Below are 17,095 nucleotides of genomic sequence, written 5' to 3' on the forward strand. Positions count from 1 at the left end.
TTTCTTACAATTGCAATTACCCAGTGGCTCAGCTAAAGTTCCTTCCTGAATCAACTTCCTCTTATGCATTCCTCTTGCCTTATTCATTGAATACATTATTAATAATGAATTATTTACTCATTACTACAACTGTTGTGCTCACTTTCTTTTCTTCGCCCCTTTTATTTGCTATACAATTATAATCTAAAGTTTTACTAAAGAAAATATTAAATAAGCGAAAATAAAACAAAGAAATATTACTCTGGTTTTGTAGCAGTTTTAGCTTCGAGGTCCAATGAAAAAAAGCAAAACTAAATCTGGATGCTCAGGTGTGGATTATGTAATACCACTCATTTATATTGTTTACTTCTGACATTTTACCTCCAATTTTTTACGCCCTTATACCAGAAAAGTGTAAAATGTAGACCAATGTCTATATGTAAACACATTGTTCAACAACACTACTTATGTTAGCTGAACAAAATTTAAAATCCCTAAACTATCAATAAAATAAATATTTCATTGTTATTTGAAATAAAAGTCCCAGGCCTAGAACAAAACGGAACAGAACTACCATTGTGGTGTCACCAGATACAATCACCATTGTAATGCACATACTGCATCGGATCTCTGCTGTGATTTAGACTAGACATCAGTGCTACAAAACTCAAAATTTTTAACTGAAGTGATAGAGATGAAATTAGTACTGCTAGATTACAGCTAAGTACTAAAAAATGTTTCTTAGAGGTAAATGATGGAAGACCAGATAGGGAAAGAGAGAGTCATGAGGCGTTAGGTCATAGCTAACTGAAATTTCACATTGGTCTTTAGAGTATGACCAGATGATTGACGCCGGACATTTTAGCCTACACAAAATAAGCTGATTGTCTCAGGACAGGTTTTTTAGGAATGGCTTTCACATATCAGAATTGATATCCAAATTTAGAAGCTTTCAGTAAAGCAAATCTAAAGAGTGAACTGGTATAAAGACCTCTCTGAAGGACTGAAATACCTGGACAGCTAATTAGGAAGGGAGAACTGAGCTGTCTGTGCTGAGAATGATCTGTAGCAAAGATCTTCACACGCCAGGACTGTCAGTGCAGCACCTTTCAGAACAACTAAAGGCTTTATAAAAATAAATAAATTAATACCATTCAGTGACATTCTTTTTTTTTTACCCTTGATCTGCTGTCCTAAAAGACTTTTGTTGCTTTAAAAAGGGTCAGTATTGCAATGTTAATGTCTTTGGCTTATTTGGATGAGATAAACATCATAGACTCTTGAAGTCAAGAAGATTACAGTCTCTAATAAAATACAGAAGGCTGCTAAATAGAATGAAAAGACATATTAGATCAAAGTATTACCCGTAGGGTTCTATAACTGTCTCAGACTCCAAAAGGAATTATGAAGGTCTTTTTGAGATCTAACACGCTTTTTCATGCCACCCAACCACAGTCAAAAGTTGACGAAAGAAAGAGGCAAGATTTTGGAACAAGACAGAAGGCACGGAGGAGCACTGACAAAAGTCAATACTGTGTAGGCTGAAAGATGATCAGACCGAAGGCCAAAAGTTTTGTCTTCTTCCTTCCAAACCCTTAATGTTAACTATGTAATTAGTTACTTCAAAGTAATACACATACTGTTTATTCACAAGATACTGCTCAATGATAAAAAGAAACTCCTAGGACAGTTCTCTCGACTTAATTTTAGTCTTAAAAAATGTTATCCTGGCAATGTCAATGTTTAAACCATCTATCCAAGAAAACTTTGAAAATAATCCAGCGTCAGAAAACAAAACTGAGCAACTCCCCCACTAACATCAGCTGATACTTTTGTTGTTGACAATCATGTCACACTAAAAACAATCAGGGTTTTGTCTTTTTCTAAAAGCATGGAACAATGCCTTCTTCAGTGGTGCCTGAATCCAAGAGAAGCCATTTTTCCCCATTGCTCCTAAAATTGTGTCTGTATTATTCCTACTATGAATAGCAGAAAGAGCTCATTTTTATTCCCGCAAAGGGAACACTTTCACACAGCTTTTTGAATAGTACTTACTCAAATATGGTGGTTTGTAAGGCGCTCGTGTATTAGACAGCAGTCCATCCAACTCCTTCCTCTCCAGAGTGTTGTGAAGGGCCTTCTCTTTGCCGAAGGTGGAGAAGGACCTTTCTGCCCCCGGCTGGGCTTCTGGTGTTTCAAACACTTCAGTGTCTGGAACGGAGTCCATGCCAGGTACATGCAGATTGCTGCGGTAATCTGCAGCTTGGCGTCCATCAGATGGAACAAAGGAAGGCATCCAGCACCGATCTGAGTGGCCCAGTGCTTTACATTCCTCCGTGCAATTGGAGAAGAGATCCATGCCTGCAAGCATGAGAGAAAAAGAAACTACAGATATAAGCTTCAGCATCACGAACAGCTGCTGACAGATAAGAAAGCTTATGCCGAGAAAAGAGAGAAGTGGAGAGAGAAATGTCGTAAGAACTTCTTCCACTACTTTCATCTCCTCAACAACAACAAAAAAAAATCTGATTGTCCAGTCTTCAGAAGTCAAAGACACCATTTAATAAGTGTAACTAAATGCCAGAATGTCACACACACAAAAATATCACAAGAAGAAGGGTATTGGTGGTTCTGTCTCACGAAATCACTTGCAGAGCTCACTGTTTAGAACCCGTTCAAATAAAGTTCAATTCCACTTGTAGCTTGATGTCTGTGGTTCACCAGTTGAAAGTACTTGCTTAAGAGCATGAAGGAATTGTTCCTACATAAATGTATCTCTGACCAAAGAAATGAAATGTCGTGACTGAGGAATCGCAGATTTCATTTATGAAAATGAAATATTAATGAGTCCTGGAAAGGAACTATCTGTGCATACATTAGTATACACCTATTAGAGCCTATCGATATTAAAAGTGGATCTTACAAAGTAGGAATCAAGTGATCAGGATGGCTTATTTAATCAATTGTTACATCATCCTTTCACAGAAAGTTTTCATTGCTACTGCAGCAGTCCTTACTATCAGCAAGTCATCCAAGAATCCTATAATAAATTACTGTAATTAGCGGTACAAAGATAGCCGTAGTCCGATGTGACATGGCTGTGGATACTATTGACAAAATTGTTAATGCTTCCCCTATATAAGCAAACACTTGTCCCTGCCAACACAGAACTGTTTGCTTACAAATCCTTTAATGCTATTAAGATTTCAAATGACAAGCTATGCTTCTATTGACTGCCTTCGGATCGGCCTTCCAAAAGAATATTTCCTGACTGTGAGTCACTAAGTTGTTGGATTATACTTGTTTTGAGAGGAATGGTGTATGAAATCATAGGCATAGAGTAAAATAAATACCAGCATCTCCAAGTTGATGTTCAACATTGTACAGAAAAGCAGAACAGTAAAGAAATATCTTTTTCCTGTATTTATAAAGAGAACTGAGTGTCTTAGAATAGGTGTATGTCAAAACCGAACTAAATCTGTTATAAACATTGCATTTACAAGCATTGCATTAGAATTACAAAAAATGACACTACTTGCAAAAGGAATAGGAAAAAATTTTGAACAGCTGTAATAAGATTCATGTAATGTAGCTCATTCACCAGCCAACATTGTAAAGAACTGGATTAGCTTGATCTCCAATGTGAGGATTAGTATTAAGAATTCCACCACTGTTTTGAAACATAATTTGACTTACATTAGTAATATTTATGCAATATCTCACACTACAAAAAACCAATCTCTTCAGCAAGCAAGAATCTTTCTGAGCTATCAACAAGTGCTTGAGTACTAAAGGCAGTCACTTAGAAAAAACATCAAGAAAAAAAAGCTTTTTACCTCAGATTAATCTCACTTTATAATGACTTTTTAATTTTAAATTAAGTAATATGCAATGCAAGGTCCAGTTTCGATTAGAACCTTGCATTGATAATTGGCATGCAGAAGTCTGAAAATAAATTACTGATCAGTGAACTGTTAAAGAATGCAAACGTGCACTGCAGATATGATTAAGGAATCAAATGAAGATCATCAGGCAAGGTGTACAAATTGTATAGTTCTAAATTCTGTAGTGGTAGTAGCTACCACAGACTGAAATGAAAGACTCAGATGCAGGCTTCCCGGAAAGAAACTAACGTGTAACAATGTCTATGAAACCGTGTGTGTATGTATCTCATATATTGAAACGTCTGCACAAAAATTTATCTTATGCAAGAAAAGACATATTTTATGAATCTAACTTTTTGCCATTCAGAAGATTTAAGTGACAATTATCACAAAATGGTTATTTCAATCTTCAGACTTCCTAGCAAAGTTACATGTAAACAACAAATAACCCTACTTTTAATAGGAAAATTATTACAGTTACATTTCACTTAGTGTATCAAGACCATATTCATTCAGCATTTCCTGAACGACAGCAGGAGAAAGAAAAACTTACGGATAAATATTAAATTACATTCTTTAGTCAGTGGGGAGGGAGACATGATAATAATATTGGTTTTAAGATATATATTCAAAGATGGACCCTTTTTTTCCCTTCATGGATTTTTATTTCCCCTAGAAAATTACCCTCCATTTTACTATTTTGTTTTCACATCAGCTGCTAAACTGCAAAATGTCTCTATCCAAATATTATTTTTTAGTTCCCTTTTGAATACTGCTTGTCTACTGCAGTGCACTGAATAGTATTATATAACAGCTTATTATAAAAGAAATGTTATAACCACTACAAATCAGGATTTTGAATAAACAAAGTCATGAATGTAGGGGATATAAAATGTAAACTTGTATGACAAACTTTTCCCCCTTGAAGATGAGAACTTGTAAAAGGAAAAAAAAAACTTTATATACATATACATCTGAATTTTAATATACACTGCTGGAAAACACAGCTAGAATGTAAATGCTTGTTTAGGATGGGAACAAAATGTTCAGAGAGGCCTGGGTTGGGTATTGTTCCTACTTGAACCAGTCACAGCATTCCCTAAGAGTTTAATGAGTGCTGAACCAAGCCCTTGGTTTTAGCATTTTCACAAAAAATAAATTCAAATTAGCAGTCTGATTTTTAAATCCCTGAGCACCTATGTATATTTACACTGACTATGATATAAATGCTGGCTATTCTTCCTCCACCTTTTTCCTGTGGGTCATGGTATAGAATTCTTTGTTTCTAATTGAAAAACATTTAAAACAGGGTGGAGGGGAAGGCTATTTTCTATTTTCCAAGAAGGAAGGATATATCATGGTAAATGAAGTAAGACATTCAGCACAGAACTCCTTCATACACCAAGAATCATGTTCTTGATTTATAACAAAAAGAAACGTTCAGCAGTGTAACACTTCCATCTCATCTCCCTCATAAATCTGGTTATATATATGATCCTTCAGAACTAAACTATCCATCATAATTGCAAATCCACATTAAAGAAAAATGCTTTATATTTTTCACTTAGTTATCATATTAGACCTTGCATACAGATAAACTGAGATTTTAAAGGTGACTCTGAGTTATGAATTTCAAATGTCCTTTGTGGATACAAATAGATAGTATAGTGCACTGAAGTGCTGAAAAATGATAAGCATTGCACTATTCCAAATACAGCATACACGTAAAAGCTCAGGGCAAAGGCCACTAGTTCATTCCTATTTGTTCAAGCCTTATTACTGGATAGGCCAGTGGGCAATACAAGCCCTCACAAAACATTAACTTTGCAGATTTCGAAGGAAAACAAGACCCTGCCCCTCCCTCAAAGGAAACCAAAAACTAGGAAAGGAGTTAAATATTGAGTTTGATATCTGCATCTGACTTTCCTGAACTCAGGTGCTTTGAATCAGATACTTGGTAGTGTTGCATTTCTGAAGCCTATTCCCAATTTGCTTCCTTTTTGTATTTCAAAAGGAGAAAATCAAAATTTCTATGTGCATGAATTCTAATTGGTTTGAAAGACAGTTTAGATCAAAGCAAAAATTAGGCCTAAAACCATTTTTAAATAATGTATTCTTTCTTAATTTAATTAAGGGAGAAGAGCCATACACCAAGCCTTTAGAGCAATGAGTGAAAACATTCATATGTATTACTGAATAAATGATGTCATAAAAAGCAAAAATAAAAAATTAAATGTTGACAAAGTATTTTCATAGTATTGTTATTGAGAGGGGTTTTTTTTCCCCAACATGTGTCATTTTTTCCATTACTTTGGCTTTTACTTGGAATTAAATGGCATTTTCCATTTCTTCTGTGGTAGTTTTTCTTAAAAAAAGCTAGTTAGATGCAAGACAGGTGTGACACAGGGAACCAGGCCTCCTTTTCAGAGCTCCATTACCAGAACAACTATCCACTTGGTTAGATAATCCTTGAACAAGTTACTCATTTCCCTATGATTTATGTTTTGTGTCAGTAAATAAGGATAATGATGTTAACCTCCTTTGTAGAAGACTTGATCTACTGGAGAACTGGACTTTGTTTCATAAAGTTATCATTCTTTCTTGCTAAGTAATTGGTGTGCTGCCTTGGATAAAACTGACTTCATCTGCATGAGAACATGAATAAAGACTCAAACATCTTCAATATTCAGCTTTTCCAAATCTCAGCTTCAAAGCCCTATCTGGACCATTGAGATGTGAACATTATTCATGTATGAAGCATGCAGCCCAAGGAAAGAAGAGAAAAAAAAGAAAAAGAAACCGCCCTCAGCTTGAGTCAAAGCACTTTTCTAAGCCATTTTCATGTTTGCTCTCACTTTATCCAAGGCAGACTTTTAGCCCAAGTGATCTTCAAAACAGGATTTAGCTATCACCCTGCATAGGCTCAGAAGGAATGCTGGTTTTCTCTGTCCCCTTATCGCTAAAATTCCTCTTCTGGCTTCTCAAATTCTTCTCCTTACGAACACTGAAATATCATAGCTCTTCTGCAATAATGCATACTAACCCTCTTGGAGTTTACCTAATCTGTACTGAAAAGGTGTGAGGCAATGTTTCACCCTGTGCCTTTGTATTAGACCCCTCTCAATTCCCTTCATAAAGTCCACTAGTGGAAGCCTGATTTTAGATCTCACCCGGTCACCAATGCAGACTGTCCAGTACTGCACAGAGAAGATTAGCAAAAAAGCTGGTGCATTTTATAGTATATACATAGAATCATAGAATGGTTTGGGTTGGAAGGGGCCTTACAGGTCATCCAGTTCCAACCCCCCTGCCATCCCCAGGGAAAGGGAACCCGTCATTACAGTACATTTTCTTAGCTTCACATCTTGGATATTCCTTCCTGAAGTGCATCATGCCAATTCAGTGAAAAACGTGAAACAAAGGTAATATTGTGAAGAACTCTGCGTGTTCGGCTTGAGAAAGCTGAGTAGCTAGTGAGCAGCCATATGAAAGAAGTTGATGGCATGAGTCCAGATCTTACAGGACAGGTGTCTAATCATACAATTTAAACATACACACACGCAGAGTATTAATTGGCACCCAAGTCGGCAATTTCACAAGGGAGGCCAAGAATTTAATCAACCATGGGAAATAAACTAACCTCATGCTTAGAAATTACTCCTATGGAACATGATTGAAATACAGTGTGTTAATAATAGGTAGTAGTGCTGTATTAGTTGCATTTATTCTACAACAAATGGCAGCTTTTGTCTCAACAATTTTCAGACAAAGAAGAGCACAAGTAATTAGAACACGCACTTGGGGTTTGAGAAACCCCTCCTCTGTTTGCCAACAACTTCTTGCGCTTCTTCACCTTTGGAAAGTCATTTTCCAAAAAGCTCAGATTCCTATCCCAGTCAATGAAATGACTGTTCAGTCCATGAAAATTAGGCTCTCAAGTATCCCACTACTTGCCATTCCCCGCTAAATGCGGATGACAGTACTTTTGTACTTCGTGGATGTTAAGGTAGACAAGAACGTGGATAATTACAAGGCGTTCAGGTGGTACTTTAATGGGAACAATATGAATCCCCTGCATACATTCCAGCACATTTGAAACCATGATTAAGTCACTATTAAGAAAATATATTTTGTGAAAAGGTGAACTAGAATCTTATTTCAAAACATAACAAAACATTTTATGATACATAGAACAACTTAGTTCAGAATTTTCCCTAAATAATTGCGCAGGATAAATTTACGACACAGTGATAAGATTTTCATCCTGCATGTTTTCCTTCCCAATTAATAATTGACCATGACTTTTGACAGTCAGCTTGGCTAGCAGTGGACTACTATAGAATAGCTACTTGTGTGCCACAGGACTGCTCACTGGTGACAGTAACAGAAGCCATGTACAGAACAGTAAAGAGATGTTTTGTGAGCAGAACATGCTGCTGACTAAAACTGGCAGGGAGTGAGTTTTATTTGTCAGTGTGAATTATCTACTAAATATTTTTGGATGCAAATACAATGCTTTTGAAAACAAATGTGATGCTGCATGGTATCAGGTAACATCTTGAAAAAACCAGCCCAAACTTCTGCCATGTTATCAACCAGTGTATTTGCCTTCAATAATTTAGAAAGAATTGATTATAGAGCACCAGAACAACTGAAAAACTGAGAAGGCATTCCCTCAGATGTTTCCTCTGGCCATTCAAGATCAAACAAGATTTATGCTCCTTTTTTTTCCCCCATAAAATTCATCACCAAAAGCTAATAGCAAGAGTGAAGTTTTTATATCAAAATATCTTGTCATCACTGAGGTCAAGGGGCACGTTCTTTGCATCACAACAGCAGGATCCAGCCCAAAACTTACAGGAAAACTATATTATATGTATGTAGAAGATTAAAGCAGTTTCTACAGAGATTTGCATTTAAATACCAATTTGGAACTAGCATTTTAAAAATTGTGTGTGCAAATTATTCTCAAATCACAGCACCAATATATTAAATTGAAAGTTCTGTGTAATTGAGGTTTCAGTTCAAACTGTTAATTGTGAGTAGACCAAACCTAATTGTCAGCTTTCATTATTTCATGTGGAGTCACCATTGAAGACACAGAAGTTCACAAATGACATCAGATTCTTAAATGATTTGAAATTGTTTTCAAAGTATAGACTAGATTTTCTCCCTAGTTTTATAAAATAGAACAGAAGAAAATGAAGAATTTACCCTGCTAAGGACGAATGCCAAGTTTGACAGTAGTTCCAGTGTTCATATCTGAGATAGACTACTTTTAAAATGGAGAGAAAGAATAAAGAGCAGAGGCACAACAATAACGGCACTGAATGCATCAAAAAGAAAATAGCTTTCGGTTGATGTGCAACTATATGATTATATTCCCACCATCAGTCAAATCCAGCCCCTTCTGCAGATGTTTATTCTTTTCTCTCCTGTTTGGTTATTATGGTTCATTATGTTGAGGGACTAAGCTGATTGAAATGTTCATTGAGATGACTGCTGCAGTAAAATGCGTAAAAGAAAAAAAGAAAAAAAAAGGAATGCAGGGAGGGCAGGAGGAGAGGGAGCTTTTTATAACTCAGTAGCACTGATTGCTGCATCAGAAACAGTGCAAAAGAAAGGGTGGGGGGAGGCTAAATACATGGCTTTTTAAAACAACAATAAATCATACGCCATATATAGGCCAAAAATGAAAGAGGCTCTGTGTTCAGATGTAAACTTCTGGCAAGACCTGGTTTGTTGTCAGGTTCCCAGACACAAAATAGGCACTCTGTTCACTTAGCATGAAGCCCTGCAAGAAGCAGGGAGCTCCGGAGACTCTTGGCTCTTCTCGAGTCTCATTAGGTCTGCATATTAATGACTTGCAGCAATATAAAGGGGCCCTGTAGCAGCCTCCTCTTCCCCTGGTGCCTGGGTTTCCCATCGTTAAGGGCACAGTGACTACAGCAGCAAGAAAATAGAGGACCTTAACAGAGCACGCGGGTGAGGCAGCACTGCTATGACAGCACCGAGTCCCTTGCCCTGGTATCTTCTAAGACAGGGGGTCAGGGGAAAAAAATGGACAACTGGAGAAACTCTGGCAGTATTTTGTATGACACACTTGTAGCAAATCCTTATACATGATAGAGCACAGAGGAAACAAGGGGAAAGAAATCACTGTATTGAATCAAGACATACCAGACCTTTGGAGACTGTGGTAGGGAAGAAAGCACAAGCATTTGTGCTAAAATGCAGTGGGAGGGTGAGAATGAATTCTAATGCATAGGCTCTAAACAAATGTCCCTTTCAGAGGAAAACTGGCAGTATGAGAGCAAAGACAGCAAGCTGTACACATGTGAATAACACTGCAACGTATATATTTTCTAGGTGATTCAAATCATAGTCTTTTAAAGCATTTCTTTCCTTTGTCAGGACGGAAGGAAATGTACTGAAGAATACCTCAGGCTTATTAACATGGAGATCACTTATGCTATACGGTGCCTCAGTTTGAATTAAAAACAATCCTCAGAAAATGCTAAGGTATTACACATTCAGAGCACCCAATGTGTCTCCACTGATCCCCAGCAAAAATCCTCACAGTCTGGCTGTCATTCAGTCACTGGGTTCATTCTTTCCCTTGGGAACTCCCCCTGCACTTCACACTGCCATGCCAGCTGAAGTGCCTACTAAACAAAATTGCCTAACGCTTTGAAATTCTGCAAATCTGCCGTGGAAAAAAAATACACTGTAAAATGTACCAACAACTTTGTTTTAATGTGCGGGAAGTTTTGCTACAGCAGATGATACAGAATAGCATATCACGCCCCGCCCCACAACTAAATGAATAAAATAAACTCTGCCCCGTGAATGAAAGGGGTTCAAAATTGTCTCCTTGCCCGGGTAACTGCAGTAGCAAGCTGACTTAAACATACTCCCATACAATATGCTCACGTCATTTATGCCGCTCTTGTATTACGTTCCTATAAGTAACTGTTCTTTCTAGTCTCCCTACTTAAAGATCTACTATTTCCATTCTCTTATCAGACTTACCAGAGGATTGACCTCGATTAGTGGCATCATGATCACTGTCTCCTTGCTCACTGTCTCCATGACCACTGTCCTTAGAGCTTACTATGTCTGCTTCCTGGAATGCAGAACTAGACACAGAAACATCTTTACATTAGAATAAACATGAAAGAGGAACTCATAAAACATTCTTCTGCCATCACATGGCCAAACACGGTGCTGCATTCACCCACTCCTGCCTGCTGCACTGCTTCTGCAGAGGTGCTCTGGCCACCATGAACAAAAGTGGCATTTTCAGACCTTGGTAGTCTAGCTGAAACGGACAGCAAGCATTAGTACGCCGCCTGGTTTGCATGTAATTGGTATAAGTAATTTGGTAGCCTTTACTTAAGCTGGATAGCTCAATTTTAACTCCGAGAGACCAATGTTTTCTGGAAGACCCTACAGAAGCATTCATAAGTATTTAAAGCACGTTTTAGACTAATACAAAACGAGATTTTGTTCTCTTTTCAGTTGGTTTTGAAACCAGTTCAGAAAAGCCGTAATTCAAACGCATTTAGTCGACAGCGTTTTATTTAATACCTCTACATACATTCAGTTTCCCATTGCTTTACTACTATTTTACATCTGCAGTAAACACATCTCTGCACCCCATTCAGACTTGCTAAAGCATGCGTTAGGAAAACAAGGCTAAGGAGCTCATACCTGTTCACTCGCCGGGGTCTGTCAACTAGGTAACTGAGCTCAGCACGCTGATGTTTTGTCTAGGAAAAAGAAAATATTGGGAAATATTTTAACTCTTGATATTTCTGTAACCAGCATCAGAAAATATACCAGAGCAGCTCACCATATTCACTATAAATGGTAACGTTTAGCTGCAAGTAGGCCTACACAATCTGTTTCTGGGATGTAAGGGGAAAAAAAACAAAAAACAGCTCTTATTCGCACAGATGGGAAGGCATGAGGGATTTTTTCCTGAGTTTTTTGGGATGAGATTCTGACACGTTTTCTCACAGTGCATGCTGTCGAGCATCACAAGGACTCCCACAAAAATCAACAGAACTATTTCTGGAGTTGTGTACTACTCAGTCTGAGGAAAAACTTATTGTAATCTAGTTTTCAGCCTGTTTTTAATTGCAGTGTATAAAAATAGGGGGAGACAGTACAGTTACTGCACCCTAAGGAAGGAAATAGATTGAGATACCCTCAAGTCCTTAAAAAGGCAACAGAAGACAGAGTTTTCTAGACATTTTGAGGAAAGGTCAATCTTACAAGCCAATATTAGAAATTTTACGGCAAAACTTAATGCTTTAGGAAACATCATTCAAACCACTTTTGCCAGACTGGGCAGTATTCAAGTTTCAGTATTCATGTTAAGAGAGGGCGTGTTGTTTTCATTAGGGCCCAGGCAGAGAGGTACTGAGAGCGTGTATGAGCTAACCCAGCAGAAAATGATTAACAGGGGAGTGTTACGGTATGGCATACGCTTTGGTAGAAATTCTCTACACACTAGATAACACAATATAGGCAACATGTTTAGCAGGAGGAGACGTTAAGTCTCGGCATAGAATTTCACGGAACTCTTGATGCTTTCCTTTGCGAACCCAGCTTTTGGGTTATAAAGAGCTGTTCAGACAGAGTAAAGAGAAGTCAATTAATAAACCCTAATTCACAAATTAATTAAAGTTCCTGCTAACTGTAGAGATTGTCACAGTCCCAGAGGGGGGTTCCCCCAAAGCCTTACTTGCACATGCAAAGACTTCAGGAAGAAAAAAGGCACGGTTTGAAAACGTTGCTTCAGAAAACCCTGTGATGACGCCTCACGGCGTTTTACTCCTGTCAGCTGCAGCGACTCTGCGAAAGGCAGTAACCCCCCCTCGCCCCAAGCCACAGGCGATCCGCTTGCAGCCATCGGCTCGGGGGGATCTCTGCGCCCCGCTGCTGCCCGGACGGGTCCAGCTCCCTTCACCGGCACCGGGGGGGGACGGGGACGGGGACGGGGACGGGGACGGGACAGGCTTGGCTGCAACAGTTGCTGAGCCCGGGTGAGAGGGAGCCCGCGGCTGGCCGGGGAGGGCCGGGGGCTGCCCCGCACTCACCTCTCCCTCGCCCGCCGCTGAAGCCTCCCAAACGTTAGGGGCCCACGGGGAGAGAGGCGGCGGGCGGCTGAATTAAAGGGAAAAGAAGGGCGAAGAGGGAAAGCCGAGTGCCTTTCCCCGCCGGGAGAGGAGGGGCGGGAGCTCGGGCAGACGACGGGAAAGCGACGCGGGGCTCGGGGAAAGCCCGCAGTGCAGCGGCGGGGCACGGCCGCCCGCCCAACGGCCGCCCGCCCAACGGCCCGGCGCGGGGGGGGTGGCGGGGGGCGGCCGGGCCTTACCTCGCTGGACAAAATGCTGCCGTTGGAGATGATGTCGGGCTGCTGGTCGGCGTAGCCGGTGACGATGGCCCCGCAGGGGTTGTGCTCGGCGTCGGTGCTGCGGGAGGGGCTGCAGGGCTTGAGGAACATCAGGTCGGTCTTGGCGGACTCGGGGGTGAGGCAGACCTGGTAGCAGTAGTTCTGGTTGTGGTGGTGGGAGCCGAAGCTGCCCGACTCCTCCACCGGCACCTGCGCCGGGTTGCTGGGGACGTTGGAGCTCTGCACCAGCATGATGTCCGACTTGCTGAGCTTCTTCTTGCGGGCCCGCGCCTGGCGGCTGCAGCAGGGGCAGCAGCAGCAGCAGCCCAGGCAGCAGTCGCTGGCCAGGCAGGTGTAGATGTTGAGCTTCTTCTCCTTCTGGCAGCGCACGGCCAGGACGATCATGGCCAGCAGGAAGATGAAGGAGACGGAGCCCAGGGCGATGATGAGGATGAGGGTGAGGTCGAGCGAGGTGTCCCCCCCGGAGCGGCTGGGGCGATGCTCGCCGGAGCCGCCGCCGCCGCCGCCCCCCGCGCCCGCCCCCGCGCCCAGGCCGCCGCCGCCGCCGCCGCCGGGCCGCTCGGCCGCGCCGTCCACCAGCACCACCTGGATGGCGGCGGTGGAGGAGAGCGGCGGCTGGCCGTGGTCGCGCACCTCGATGACCAGCTCGTAGGGGCGCTGGGGGTCGCGCTTGGCCGGCACCCTGCGGGCCGTCCGCAGCTCCCCGGTGCGCCAGTCCATGCGGAAGAGGCTGGCCTCGTTGCCCCGCAGGATGCTGTAGGTGAGGCGGGCGTTCTCCCCGTCGTCGGCGTCCACCGCCGCCACCCGGCTGACCAGGTAGCCCGGCTCGGCGCCGCGGGGCAGCGCCTCCCGCGCCGGGGTGCCGTTGCGGCCGGGCAGGGGGCTGACGATGGCGGGGGCGTTGTCGTTCTGGTCCACCACGACGATGTTGACGGTGGCGTTGCCGGCCAGCGGCTGCGGCTCCTCGCCGGCGTCGCGGGCCTCCACCTGGAAGCTGAACTCCTTGAGCTGCTCGTAGTCGAAGGAGCGGAGGGCGTAGAGGAAGCCGTTCTCGGAGTTGATGGAGACGTAGGTGAAGACGGACATGCCCTGGATCTGGCTCTCCAGGATGGAGTAGGCGAGCTGGGCGTTGGCGCCCTGGTCCCGGTCGGTGGCGCTGACGGCGTAGATGTAGGCGCCGGGCACGTTGTTCTCGCTCACGTAGACCTGGTAGACGGGCTGGCTGAAGCGCGGCGCGTTGTCGTTCACGTCGCTCACCCGCACCTGGATGGACTTGCTGGTGCTCAGCGGCGGCTCGCCGCGGTCCCGGGCCACCACCGTCAGGGTGTAGGCGTCGCCGCCCGGCTGCTCGCGGTCCAGCGGCCCCTCGGTGACGATGGTGTAGTAGTTCTTGAAGGAGCTCTTGAGGCGGAAGGGCGCGTCGCCCTGCAGCAGCTCGCACTGCACCTGCCCGTTCTCCTCCGAGTCGCGGTCCGAGACGCTGAAGAGGGCCACCACGGTGCCCGGCGCCGCCGCCTCGCTCACCGCCTCCTTGACGGTGGAGAAGCTGATCTCGGGCGCGTTGTCGTTGGCGTCCAGCACCCGCACCAGCACCTTGCAGTGCGCCGGCACGGCGTTGGGCCCCAGGTCCTTGGCTTGCACGTACACCTGGTAGACGCTGCTCTCCTCGTAGTCCAGCTCGCCGCTCACCTCCAGCCGCCCGGTGCGCGGCGCGATGCCGAAGAGCTCCCGGGCGCGGGCCGAGATGTGGCTGCTGAAGGAGTAGATCACCTCGCCGTTCTGGCCCTCGTCGGGGTCGGTGGCGTTGAGCTGCAGCACCAGGGTGCCCGGCGGCGAGTTCTCCGGCAGCGACACGGTGTAGACGGGCTGCTCGAAGGCGGGGACGTTGTCGTTGGAGTCCAGCACCCTGATGGTGAGCAGGGCGGTGCCGGTGCGCTGCTGGGGCTGCCCGCCGTCCACCGCGGTCAGCACGTAGCGGTGCACCGCTTGCTGCTCCCGGTCCAGCGGCTTGTCCAGCACCAGCTCGGCGAAGCGGTTGCCGTCCCCCTGCGTCTGCACGTCGAGGGAGAAGTAGCTGTTGGGGGTGATCTCGTAGGTGCGCAGCGAGTTGGTGCCCACGTCGGGGTCGAAGGCGCTCTCCAGGGGGAAGCGGGTGCCCGGCGTGGCGCTCTCCGAGATCTCCACCGTCAGGTCGGGCTCCGGGAAGGCGGGCGGGTTGTCGTTGATGTCCAGCACCTCGATCTCCACCCGGAACAGCTCGAGGGGGTTCTCCAGGAAGACCTCCAGGTGCAGCAGGCAGGAGGGGCTCTGCTTGCAGATCTGCTCCCGGTCGATCTTCTCATTCACGTAGAGCACCCCGGTTTCCAGGTTGAGCTCCAGGTAAGGGCTGCGGGAGTTGGGCGCCGTCTGGAAGCGGCGAGCCGAAAGTTTTGTAATGTCCAAGCCCAGGTCCTCGGCGATATTCCCCACGAACGTGCCATGCTCCTGCTCTTCCTGCACCGTGTAATGGAGCTGGCAAAGGGCCCCCTCCACCATCCAGAGCAAGGCAAAGAGGAATAGCACAATCATCTCCAACCGGGGAAAGAGATCCCCCCTCCCCAACACCACCTCTTCCTCCTCTTCCAAAAGCCACCACCACCACCACCTTCTCCTCCGAAAATACCCAGTACAGTGTGTGTGCCTGTGCGCGTCTATCTATGTGCCTGTCTGTCTGTCTGTCTGCGCGCGTCCGCGCCTGCGAGCGTGTGGAGAGAGAGGGAGCGGGGGAGGGGGAAGGAAAGGGGGGGAAGGTTGATTTAGGGGGGTGCTAGATATTATTTCTTCTGATTCATGTTAGGATTTTTTCTCCCCCATCTCCCTCCTTTTTGTTACGAGTATTATTGTTTCACACGCTGACCAAATGAAGAAGACAGGCGTCCCCACTTCATCTGTGATCTTCGAAATAAATGGCCAACTAATAATAGCTATTAGCTGGATGTATCTAGAGATACACAGCAGCCCGCTTTTATTTATTCCGAGAGTCTTGGCACTGCACCGCGGCAGCAGCAGTGGCGGCGGAGGCGGCAGCAGCAGCAAATCCCAAGGAGGAAATTTTTATATTTCAAGATTGTCCTCGGTTTGTCTTCCTGGTGGGAGCTGGAGGGGTAGATGCTGCTGGAAGAGCCGGTGGACATGCCCTCTTTAGATGCAAGAAAAAGGCAGAAAACCGCGAAATAAAAAAAAAAAAAAATTAGAACCCGCAAAAAGATTTCATATCAAAAAAAGGCAGAGAACAGCTTTGCTACCCAAAACTTTCATTCCCTGATTTCTCTGGGATTTCCTCTTTTTTATTTAAAGATTTTAGATTTTTCTCTCTTCTATTAATAGTCTTTCATTTTCTTCTTTTATTGCTATTATTATGTTCATCATCATCACTCTGCTTTTTATGGACGTGCTGATCAGGTTTTTTCCTCTCTTGCTGCTTTTGCGTCTAGCCCCTCTCCCTCTCTCTCTGTCTCTGCTTGCTGCTGCTGCTGCTGCTGCTGCCGCCGCCGCCGCTCGCCTCCCGTCCCGGCTCCGGCCCCGGTCCCGGCCCCGGCTCCTCTGATCTCTGCCGGCAGTTTCTGAGCCGGCAGCGCTCGGCTTTTCTGTTTTTGCGCAGCGCTCGGCTCCTGCCAACCAATCAGCCGGCAGCAACGCCCCCGGGGGCGGCACCCCATTGGCCGCGGCGCACGTCAAGTAGGCTGCGTCACGGGCGGGAGAGCGGGCAGGCAGGCAGAGCGGCAGGCAGAGCGGCAGGCAGAGCGGCAGGCAGAGCGGCAGGCAGAGC

The 17,095-nt window shown here is 44.6% G+C and overlaps 1 protein-coding gene across 5 annotated transcripts in view; it reads right to left on the reverse strand.

Annotated features, from left to right (window-relative positions):
* Positions 1-17,095, reverse strand: part of PCDH10 (protocadherin 10) — a 33,313-nt gene extending 16,218 nt beyond the window's left edge. For all 5 annotated transcript variants that reach the window (XM_087737614.1, XM_087737612.1, XM_087737611.1 and 2 more), the window contains exons 1-4: positions 13,249-17,095; positions 11,577-11,635; positions 10,896-11,002; positions 2,035-2,340 (exon numbers count right to left, since the gene is read on the reverse strand). In XM_087737614.1, coding sequence (XP_087593740.1) covers positions 2,035-2,340; positions 10,896-11,002; positions 11,577-11,635; positions 13,249-15,855 — 3,079 coding nt within the window. In that variant the 5' untranslated portion in view covers positions 15,856-17,095. The remainder of the gene's footprint in view (positions 1-2,034; positions 2,341-10,895; positions 11,003-11,576; positions 11,636-13,248) is intronic.

Source organism: Nipponia nippon, unplaced genomic scaffold, assembly GCF_047370975.1.
Source record: "Nipponia nippon isolate SJK-2023a ecotype South Korea unplaced genomic scaffold, ASM4737097v1 scaffold_6, whole genome shotgun sequence".
NCBI classification, from domain to species: domain Eukaryota; kingdom Metazoa; phylum Chordata; class Aves; order Pelecaniformes; family Threskiornithidae; genus Nipponia; species Nipponia nippon.